Here is a 12,041-nt window from a genome sequence, read left to right on the forward strand (position 1 = left end):
AATTAAAGCCGCTAGTGACAACAGAATGGAAATATTTTCATTTAAAATTTTCTGAACAAATTTTCTTGGTTACGAAAAATCTCTTCATGTGTTTTTTCTCACATGTTCAGTGAGAGGAAGGGAAATCCTAAAATGTTATCTTTACTTTGCTACAAAACCAAAGTCTTTGTGTCCTTTAGCTCTAATTATCATGAACAATCCTACAGAATATAATTTCTCGTGTAATGAAGACCCAAAGTTAAATGAGTCATCTGGTGTGTACAAAACAGACCGTGCCCTCCAGGAGCAAAGAAGACATGGGTGACACACATGGTCAGTCAGAGGGGATGGCCCTGGACTGGGGCAACCAGGAAGCTTTCCGAGGAGGTGGGGCCATAAGCACAGCCCTGCGGTTCGGATGGGTGAGGGGGTGTATCTCAGGTAGATGGAGCACAGGTGAGGCTACGTCAGCAAGCAAGGGGCACAGCTAAGGGGCATCACGAGGAGGGGTAGAGCCTGAGGATGGAAAGGCAGCCACGGCCTTGACTGTCATGTTACCAAGTGCAACCCACAAACCCCCTCTCCCGTGGGGGCAGACACACAAGTATAGAGAGAATTCTTACCCCATCCACAGAGACGTAGGCCCGATCGTGGACGCCATTGAAGGGCGAAGAGAGGGGTGTTGGGTCGCTGCAGTCTTGAGGAAGTGTTGTTCGGTACAGCACAAACCCGAAGTACTGGTTAGAGAAGGATGCAAGAAAAAGACATCACTCTTTGCCATTCATGTTAGGAGAACTTGGTCACCCTCGATCTGTGTGAAAGTGACATTTCTAAAACCAGAGGAATGAAATGCTTCCCCAGCCTCGGCAAAAATTCCAGCTGAGAGAAGAGACCTGGCTTCAATCTTCGGGTGATAGAATAAAGCTATCACAGCAGCGAACTGCAAGGAAGCCTGAAGAGTGTTTTGTCAAACGTCACTTCCCCTCCCACAAGAGGGAACTGGACCCTGGAATGTGTTAAGTGATTTGCCCAGAATCACTCAGGGGGATCACATCATATATATCCCAAAGTTATTTCTGTTACCTCAAAAACCAGAACCAAAGACAACAACAACAAAAGGCAAACGGCGGGCTTCCCTGGTGCGCAGTGGTTGAGAGTCTGCCTGCTAATGCAGGGGACACAGGTTCGAGCCCTGGTCTGGGAGGATCCCACATGCCGCGGAGCAACTGGGCCCGTGAGCCACAACTACTGAGCCTGCGCATCTGGAGCCTGTGCTCCGCAGCGGGAGGGGCCGCGATGGTGAGAGGCCCGCGCACCGCGATGAAGAGTGGCCCCCGCTTGCCGCAACTAGAGAAGGCCCTCGCACAGAAACGAAGACCCAACACAGCCCAAAATTAATTAATTAATTAAAAAAAATAATAAATCTCCGCCGAATAAAACATAACTCTCAATTTAAAAAAAAAAAAAAAGGCAAACGGCAACAGAATGCTCGGTAAAACGTTCTCCAGATTCTTGGGCTAAATCCGCTCTAACATACAAGAGTCAATCAGAAACTGTTTAAAGTGGAGGCATGAGGGAAACCGATAGAGATGGGGGTGTAACCTGTCGCTAAGTCAGAAAGTACTTTGAGAGCACTGCCTTGGCCAAACAGGAGAGAGCAGAAGGGGTCTGAGGAAGAACAAGGGCTGCCGGTGTCTACACATGAACCTGGGATTCACTTCCCAGGTTCCTACTGCTCTGTGTCATGTCTTGTCTGATGTGCTCAGACCCTACTAGGTGGAGAAGACAGGTAGAGGAAGACGTGGATGTACAGTCTGTGTGTGTTAGAACCAGAGAAAGAACCTACCCAATGTTAATAAAAAAGTGTGGGGTGGGGAGCTTAATTATTCATTTTTATTTATCACAAAGCAGTGCTGTTGGAGTGAAATCGCAAGTATAACAATAGTAACTGGAGGCAAAATACGTTAAAGTGAGATTGGATGTGCTATTATTCCCTCTAGAAGGTGATCTCCCCGGGAAGTCAGAAAGGAGGGCCGAGATAACTTTCCATTTCAAAAAATGGGGCTGAGATCCTAAGTGATCAAACTGAACATTGAACCTAAGGCAAAAAGTGACCTCATGGGCATCCTGAAATGGTGCCCTGAGAAGAACACATCACCACTGTCATGTTTGTGCCAAAAATGTTCCACTGAATCTAACCAGTGAGGGGCCGTATACAAAACTGGGCTGAACTCTTCAGACATGTCCATGTCATGAGAGAGAGAGAGAAAAGGACTCAGGAACCGTTTCAGATGGAAGAAGACAATGTGTGAGCATGAACTGGAAACTGGACTGAAAAAAGTTAAGCTATAAAGGACACTGTTGGAATGACCAGGGATATCTGACTGTGGAATGTGTATTGGATAATAGGATTGTATCAATGCTAAATTACTTTCTTTTTTAAAAAATAAATTTATTTATTTATTTATTTATATTTTAAATTTTGGCTGCGTTGGGTCTTTGTTGCTGCGTGGGCTTTCTCTAGTTGTGGTGAGCTGGGGCTACTCTCTGTTGCAGTGCGCGGACTTCTCGTTGCGGTGGCTTCTCGTTGCGGAGCACAGGCTCTAGGCACGCGGGCTCAGTAGTTGTGGCTCACGGGCTTACTTGCTCTGCGGCATGTGGGATCTTCCCGGACCAGGGCTCGAACCCGTGTCCCCTGCATTGGCAGGCGGATTCTTAACCACTGTGCCACCAGGGAAGTCCCAGTGTTAAATTTCTTAAGGGTGATCATTATTTATGGTCGTGTAGGATAATGTCCTTCTTAAAAATATATGCTGTAATATTTAAAGGTGAAGTGTCATGATGTTGACAACTACCTCAAACGGCTGAAAAGAAAGCAGTTGACTGCGTATACACACAGAGAAAGATAAAGCAAGGGAAGTAACTGTTAACACTTGGTGAATCTAGGTGAAAGCTTTACGGGTGTTTGTTGTACTATTCTGGCAAGTTTTCCAAAATAAAAAGTTGGGGAAAACTTTTACAATAAAGATGGGGCTGTGGCCTGGAGATTAAACACACACACACACACACACGATGTACTCTGTTCTTGTTCTCTTCAAAAGCAGGAAAAAGAATCTCTAATAACCTAATCTATTAAGAACACAGTCCTTATACCTTTGAGCTAAGGACAAATAATTGTCTTTTTTGAGTAATAAAATAGTGGTTTTCCTCTGATAACTTATAAGAAAGATTAATTATGTCCTAAATATACTCAATTTATAGCTTGTACAGAATTATGCTGAAGCAGGTTGAGCTACTACCTATCTGATAATAAGAAATGGGGGGATAACACAGGAAAGATCAGCTCACCATGTAGTACTTAGAACTAAAGAGAGCGTGGAGATCCATGGTTAATTTACGTGGGGTCTGATTTATCTACTTACCGTTTTGGTCTCTGTGTTCAGAACAGGCAGTGCAGAAAGCACATTTTTGCAAGTAGAAAAAAGGTGAAGCATTACCTTTGAAGGCCTACCTGTTTCACCTGGATAAATGTCAAGGGATAAACGCTTTTTACGGGTCCAGAGGGACACAGAAGGTTGAGAGCTTCCTCCACTGTCTTTAACTGAAAAGAAACAAAAGCAGCATTCACTCACTGTCACCCCTCCCTGGTAATCACAGTAGAGAATAACGTCATTGACCAAACCCCTAAATAAATTGAAATGGTTCAAATTCTACTTAGTGCTGTCCCCCAGTCACCTTCAATCAGTTCCATCTATTCCTTAACTCTGGATGAAAATTAACAGATGATAAACTTAAAAATAGTTTCAACATACCTATTTGCAAACCCAACCTCCTGTATATGAAAGGCCCTTAAAATGCATGAAAACCAAAGCTCCGTAAAGCCTTCCCACCACTCCCAATGAAGTAGCTCCGACTGTGCCCTCCTCTGAATTTGTCTGCAGCATATTTCCCACGCCTGTATCACTTTCCAGTTGTTTATACCACTGCTGTCCTTGCTGACCGTCAGCTCCTTAAGGGCAGGGTCTGTACTGTGCTTACCTCCGATGCCAGCACAAGGTAGACACTCAATTAATACTTATGATTGTGTATTCTTGCAGCTCACGGTGTTTATTCTGATGCAATAACAATGATAATGGCTATAAGTGCCTCACCAAACTCCAGGGGAGACATCACTTTACCCGCATACCTCACTGAATCCTCACAACACCGGGAAAGGCAGGCATTACTGTCCCTTTTCAGGAAAGAAGAAACGGGGCTCAGAGCAGCTCACTTGAATCAAGGCGCAGACAGGATTTGCAGTTAGGTTTGGCTCCAAACCCAGGGCTTTCCCTAATACGATACTGGTCAGGAATTTTATAAACACTTTTCATGGTTACCTCGCCAATAGGCAGCATGGAAGAAAACAGTCTTAAGTACAATCCATCAGTTCAGCTGAGTGGGTGCTTTCCCACTTGGACAACTAAAGGAACTCAACTCATGGTGAAAGCTTTTATCCTATATAACTATGTTCTACTTAAACTTCATTTAGTTATATGCCGATTTGCTATCTTCAATTGTATATATTTAGTTTCTGGTCTCACAATTTTCCTTCCTGGTAAACAAAATGCGCTCTGGTACTAAGGTAGCTATGTTTTAGCAATGTTGTTGTTTGAAATATTTGCAGTTATTTTCTGTTGCATAAAAATAAAATTGTCACAGCTCTATAAAGACATAAACCGGGACTTCCCTGGTGGCACAGTGGTTAAGAATCTGCCTGCCAATGCAGGGGACACAGGTTTGATCCCTGGTCCAGGAAGATCCCACATGCCACGGAGCAACTAAGCCCGTGCACCACAACTACTGAAGCCCATGCACCCTAGAGCCCGTGCTCCACAACAAGAGAAGCCACCACAATGAGAAGGCCATGCTCCACCACGAAGAGTAGCCCCTGCTCGCCACAACTAGAGAAAGCTCACGTGCATCAATGAAGACCCAACACAACTAAAAATAAAAAAAATTTTTAAAAAGACACAAACCAACCCTTTCCTTAAGTAGCAGTAGCAATGAACAAGTAGAAGGTACTCCCTTTACAAGTGTGATTAAAGTTTGGTTAATCTAAAGCAAGATTCCTATCAGGCAGAGAGACCACATTCTTTGTAGATCATAACACACGTATCCGACACTAGGTGGAAAATGTTACAAGAGCTCAACCAACCAATAATATATCAAAGGGCTTCACGAATGGAAAAATTATACAATCATGTTTGGTATTTTGCTTAAAGATAAAAACTTATGATGCTATTTTAGAATTATCAAGATTCTTAAGAAATATGTAACTTTTTTTTCCTTGTGAGTTAACCCATGTAGGAGTTAGGGATTATTAGAGGGGAAAACCTTGAAGACACAGATGGTTAAAACAAATTGATTTGGGCTTACGTCACTCCTATCAAATGAAACCTCGCTTCTTTGTCTCTTTCCCTAGAATAAAATGGTCTTCACTCATATTTATGATTCATTTCTAGCCTTCCCCCCTGATGTCCCAATTACCATATAAGCCACAAGCCACGAGGACATAATTTTGAGATGGAGGGGAGTGCATAATTGAGGGTTAATGCCTGTGGCTTTTGAGAACCCCCTGTGAGAAAGGTGAATTATAGAAAAGAACATCACCAGCCTTAACAATAAGGCTGCACGTTATTCCCACAAGGGCTCCTAGTGCTGCTTTTGACGTGGATAATGGAACCGAAATGATGTAAGAATGCCCGCTCGTGCCCCATGTGCTCACCCTGTCAACATGCACACAGAGTCTCTCACCTCCCGTGTCCCCGTTTTCCCGGACACAGCATCCACCCCGTCAGTCTCACAGAAAACAAGTTCACAGAAAAATAACGAACCGATTCCCCAGCATAACACTTTCACTCACGACTGCTGAACTCCACTTCCTCACTCTCAATGTTTCTGTCATTTTTTTTTCCTTACCTTTTTCAGACCAACTTTTCCATATGCAAACTTCGGTGTGGATGGAGGGATAGGGCCTTCCGGTACTTTTTCAAACTATAAACCATAGTGGAAAAAGACAGAAAGGAAAAACAGCCGTTAAACTCTCAGAAACATATCTATACCATTCATGTTTCAAAAGGAGGGTCAAAGGGTCAAACAACAGTGCCAGTGATTTTTGGAAAGGCAAAGGAACCAAAAACTCTCCCCAAAACAGAATCTAAGTGTATATCTTTGTATGTCTGTTCTTTAAGCTCCAGGAATCATTCAAATAATTATAGAACAAAAGACTTCAAACCGAAAGCAAAAACAAGTAGAGAGAATGAAGGTGACAACAGAAGACTGAAGTGGAGGAGAAAAGGAAAAAGGTACATGGTAAAACGGACTCTGAAGGGAGGGAGTTTATATTATCAGTTTATACTGAGTTTTCATTGATTATCATACAGCAAAATTCTAATCTTCTGTCCAACTAATTAATATGTCAGAAAAGAAGTAGACAAATATGCCAAAATATTATACTTCTGAACCTTTATTTCTCCATAGTAATTTGTACTTTAATCATAGTTTTCAGAGCAGTCATAAATACTGCTTCTTATCCTACCTGTTTAGATGGACAAATTCAACATGGGAAGCTGCTCTTTTCCCAGTGTAATCCAATAGATTCAATGGTGACCAACTTTTCTTTTCCCAAGATCTCTAATGTTTTCATTCATTTATCTAACAAGCTCTTAGAAAGTACTTTGGGGAATTCCCTGGCCAGAGTTTAGGACTCCACGCTTTTACTGCCAGGGCCCGGGTTCAGTCCCTGGTCGGGGAACTAAGATCCCACAAGCCGCGGCAAAAAAAAGGAAAGTACTTTGTGTCAGGTCTTATGCTTGGTACTAAGGATAATAACAGCCCCTAGTCCAGAGTGAGAATGTATAAACAAGTTATATTAGCAAACTAGGAGAAGTTGTGTCTTCAAGATTTCCACAGTATAATGTGGTGACAGAAAACAAAGTGTGACTAAATCTTCAGAGAGACGACAAAGCCCAGAGAAGGTAATAAGATGTGTCCTCATTTTCAGATGGATAAGGGCAGAGGGACCAGTTTGTGCAGAGGTCAGGAGCCGTAAACTGCACCTCCTGTAAAATTCTAGAATTTTATGTACCTTCATTTTAAGGCTAGAGACTCACATACAAGAAAGTGAGAATTGAACAGCACAGGGAACTATATTCAATATCTTGTAATAACCTATAATGGAAAAGAATCTGAAAAAGAATGAAAAAGTACTGAATCACTTTGCTGTACACCCCGAACCTGACACAACATTGTAAATTAACCACACTTCAATATTTTTAAAGTGGTACCAAAAAAAAAGGGGGAGAATTGAAAGATGAGGCTTGATGAAAACAGGGGCAGAGTCATGGAAGGCATCCTGACCAGATCAGCATTTCAGAGAAACCACTCTGGAAGACAGACTAGAAAAGCCAGGTCTGTAGGAAATGAATAGACTAATGCCACAAGAGTACAGGTGATGCTTGAAAAGACTATCTATTTGGATTAGCAGATGCAAACTATTATATATAGGATGGATAAACAACAAGGTCCTACTGTATAGCAGAGGGAACTATATTCAATATCTTGTGATAAACCATAATGGAAAAGAATATGAAAAAGAATATATATATATATATATATATATATATATATATATACATATATATATATATGTATAACTGAGTCACTTCTGCTGTAGCAGAAATTAACACAACGTTGTAAATCAACTATACTTCAACAAATTTTTTTTAAAAAGACTAACATTCATTAAGTAATATTCACATCGAAATCCTTAATAATCAGACATAAACACTGTGTCCACCAGCAACATGGATCATCAAGAGACAGCTGTGTCTACCCACTGAGCTAATGTCATTCCAGCCATAAACCAAGATGGACAATCAATCAGCCAGTGTAGACTGGTCCTGGGTCAAGTTTCAAACTTCATTAAGCTTCTGAAGTACTGAAAATCACGATGGCCATCCTCTCATGTCCAGTCCCCGCCCAGCCTCACTACCACCCTCATGAAATTCTGAGATCCCCTCCAGTCATCAAGGTCCTCAACTACAACTTAATTTCTGCAGAATGACCCATCTTCAGAAAGTCAGCTGGACTCATCTTTGATGGAATCCCTATGAAGAACTGGAACAAAACTCTTTAAAAAATCGGTCTGAAATTCATTCAAAAGCATACAAAAATAAACTCACCACTGCCCCTCTCAGGAATTGCTACCAAGGAGGAGGGCGCTACCCTATAGTGTTACGCTTCATCCTCGAGGTCAAGGTGTTAACCATGTCTGGTTGAGTTTTACCCACACCAAAGAGAATACATTTAAAAATGCAAATGTCACGAGCTTTGTCACGCCTTGAAGAGTCCTGTGCAAAGGGCTGCCTGGAGTCTTCACCGCTGAGCACAAGCTTGTGCAGCCTGCTGGGAAATTCCCATCTCTGGGAGTCCATGTAATTGAAAGAGACTGTCCATCTCCACCCAGCTTACTCTTGAGATGAACTAAAGAAGAGACCCATTCGACTTTTTAAGCCTTTTGTGAAGGAAAGAGGCAGGAAGAGCTATATATGGGGGTATTTATGATCCCATTTCTTTTCCTCGACGCAGACAAATACTTTGAATACCATCTAACAAACCATCGAAGTGAACATCTACAAAGGCTCATAAGAAAGAGCTCACTTTTAAAGTCGTTCATTTCTCTCTTCCAAACCTGAAATATCAAAAAAGAGAAGTGGGGAAAGATGACCACATGTTAAGCTGCAATCTCTCATAAGCTACTGAATTACATTAATTTCTGAAGACTCTGTCTCCTTCATGGGTTCATTTTACTGTGGCCACTGGTTAAATGCTTGGGATGCTCTGGGTTTTTGTCTTTTGCTTGGCCCGCTGCCCTTCTCACTCAGCTTCTGCGTGCAATCTCAACCTCTCCTGGACTTCAGCCTCCACCTCCACAATGACTGCAGAATCCGTGCCTAACGGATTCTTCCTGGAGCTTCTCACTCTTAAGTGAGATGCTTGCCAGACAGACACATCCACCTGGATGTCCTCAGACGCATCCTGAGCTCAACTTGCTTCTCCCTCCCCCTTCCCACCTGCGCCTTCTCTGCAACCCTCTATGTTAGCTGCTGACCCCAATACCCATCTAGTTATCCAACCAAGGTTGTAACCTGGACAAATCAATGACTCCTCATTCTTCCTCACACCGGCATTCAGCCAGTTGCCAAATTCCACCAGTTTTACCTCCTGAATATTTTTCAAATCAACTGCTTCCTCTCCACTCCCTGTTGGCCCTGCCATCATCTAATTCCTAGGTTACTGCAGCAGCTGCTGAACTCATCTTCTGCAGCCAGAAGTGCCCCAAGGGAGGGTCCTAGCAGTGCGTTCTCATGGTCATAGGTTTTTGTAAAATTTGCAGAAGTAATGCAGTTTAACCACAAAAGGCTAAGACCCTCGCCTCTTTCTGCTCCAGCTTTCCTGTGTTAAACATCCTCTTGGGAGAAAAAAAAACAAAACAAAACATCCTCTTGGGTCAGGAGGCTTTAGAGTGGCTACAGGCATCTTTGAGATTCAACCAAAGGAGAGCTGAGGTGGGGATTTATTTAATTTGGGTGTAGAATATATTTACAAGGTTCACTGTCACTCCTATGAGTAGGTAAATTATTGCTAACAGATTATGCTGACTCGCAATATGATTGTGCTCTAAGGCATCCAGCTCCAGAAATATGTGGGTTGTGGAGGGGAAACAGGGTTTAAAATGTTATGGGGCCAGATCATCAAAAAATCTACAAACAATAAATGTTGGAAAGAGTGTGGAGAAAAGGGAACCCTCTTGCACTGTTGGTGGGAATGTAAATTGATACAGCCACTATGGAGAACAGTATGGAGGTTCCTTAAAAAACTAAAACTAGAACTACCATACAACCTAGCAATCCAACTACTGGGCATATACCCTGAGAAAACCATAATTCAAAAAGAGTCATGTACCACAATGTTCACTACAGCTCTATTTACAATAGCCAGGACATGGAAGCAACCTAAGTGTCCATCAACAGATGAATGGATAAAGAAGATGTGGCACATATATACAATGGAATATTACTCAGCCATAAAAAGAAACAAAGTTGAGTTATTTGTAGTGAGGTGGATGGACCTAGAGTCTGTCATACAGAGTGAAGTAAGTCAGAAAGAGAAAAACAAATACTGTATGCTAACACATTTATATGGAATCTAAAAAACAAACAAACAAAAATGGTCATGAAGAACCTAGGCAAGACGGGAATAAAGACACAGACCTACTAGAGAATGGACTTGAGGATACGGGGAGGGGGAAGGATGAGCTGGGACAAAGTGAGAGAGTGGCATGGACATATATACACTACCAAATGTAAAATAGATAGCTAGTGGGAAGCAGCCGCATAGCACAGGAAGATCAGCTCGGTGCTTTGTGACCACCTAGAGGGGTGGGATAGGGAGGGTGGGAGGGAGGGAGATGCAAGAGGGAAGAGATATGGGGATATATGTATATGTATAACTGATTCACTTTGTTATAAAGCAGAAACTAACACACCATTGTAAAGCAGTTATACTCCAATAAAGATGTTAAAAAAAAAAAATGTTATGGGGCCAGGACCTGTCTACAGAAATTTCTTCCAAATATTACAGCTCATGCATGAAAGAATTTGAGAGAGATTTCCCCAGTTTAGATAACAATCCTAAATATTCATATAATGCTATCAGCAACAAAGTGTGAAGCTTTCCTGTTTTTCTAAACTATCAATACTAAAAAACAAATTTCAATCAGTCACACTTGAGAAAGATTGCCAGTCTCTCTAGAGAAGATTACAAACATTGTTGTCATCCGAAGAGACAATAAAACAGCATGCAGGCAAAAGAATATAAGGAAAGAAGGATGGCAGAGGTGTTTCAGTTAATAAAGCCAAAATATGTTTCTAAGTTTTGTGATGTTTGCAATTATTTTAATTTAAAAATCTTAAAATTTGTAATGATTTTTAAACAATTTTTATTGGGGTATAGTTGATTAATATTGTGTTAATTTCAGGTGTACAGCAAAGTGAATCAGTTATACATATACATATATCCACTCTTTTTTCTTTTTAGATTCTTTTCCCATATAGGCCATTACGGAGTATTGAGTAGAGTTCCCTGTGCCATACAGCAGGTTCTTATTAGTTATTTATTTTATATACAGTAGTGGGTATATGTCAATCCCAATCTCCCAATTTATCCCTCCCCCCACTTATCCCCTGGTAACGGTAAGTTGGTAATGATTTTTTTTTTTTTACTCATTTAAATATACATTCGCTTTTGGTGCCTCACTCAGTACCCTTTCTGAAATGCCTATGTGACTATGTCACATGGTGTATTCAGCAGCATTAATGTTCTTGGTGAAGGAGGAGATAGCATCACCTGTACCTTAAGGAGAAAGCATGGCAGTGTTGGTTCCCACTAGATGGGGAGAAGAGACCAGGGTGTAAATAGAGACGTGCAGATAATTAAAGGTCCAGTTGAGGTTGGAAGTACAAATCCCTGTTCCAGCCAGTGCACACTGAAGTTCACAGTCCTCCTACCTGGTTTCAGGGCCAGAGTGTGACAGCAGAATGGTCCAGGCCGGTGGATTGTGGAGCAGGGGCCCTTGAACAGCAGCAGAGAGGGCTACGGAGGGTGATGGTGAAAGACTCTAACAGCCATCAATCTTAAGAGCCAGGGAAGGTCAAGAAAATGTGAGGGGTTACAGGAGTGGGGCAGGGGGCAGAAAGAAGTAGCTAAATATATGGGAGAATAAAAACGTGAGGTTATGATGAGACCAAAGATTAGATGATGTTTTGTGCAAGAAAAGCACATGTAAATATCTGTTTTTAAATTTGACTTGGATTTTTCTTCTATATTAAGCATAGAAAAGCTCATTATTTCCGAAAGAAAATGATTCTAAAAATAAACCTGCCAGCAACACCACTGAGAGGTATATACCCAAAGGAATCAAAAGCAGGGACTTGAACAGATACTTGTGCCCCAATGTTCAA

General features: G+C 41.8%; 1 protein-coding gene across 7 annotated transcripts in view; it reads right to left on the reverse strand.

Annotated features, from left to right (window-relative positions):
- The window catches only part of GLB1 (galactosidase beta 1), a 93,618-nt gene that overhangs the window by 29,657 nt on the left and 51,920 nt on the right, over positions 1–12,041 (reverse strand). For all 7 annotated transcript variants that reach the window (XR_014250498.1, XR_014250499.1, XR_014250500.1 and 4 more), the window contains 3 exons: positions 5,938–6,012; positions 3,491–3,580; positions 603–716 (listed from right to left, as the gene is read on the reverse strand). Coding sequence is in view for 3 of the 7 variants with exons in the window: in XM_082411858.1 (XP_082267984.1) it covers positions 603–716; positions 3,491–3,580; positions 5,938–6,012 (279 nt within the window). In the remaining 4 variants the exon portion in view is untranslated. The remainder of the gene's footprint in view (positions 1–602; positions 717–3,490; positions 3,581–5,937; positions 6,013–12,041) is intronic.

The sequence above is a fragment of the Balaenoptera physalus genome, assembly GCF_965194825.1.
Source record: "Balaenoptera physalus genome assembly, chromosome: 11".
Taxonomy (NCBI): domain Eukaryota; kingdom Metazoa; phylum Chordata; class Mammalia; order Artiodactyla; family Balaenopteridae; genus Balaenoptera; species Balaenoptera physalus.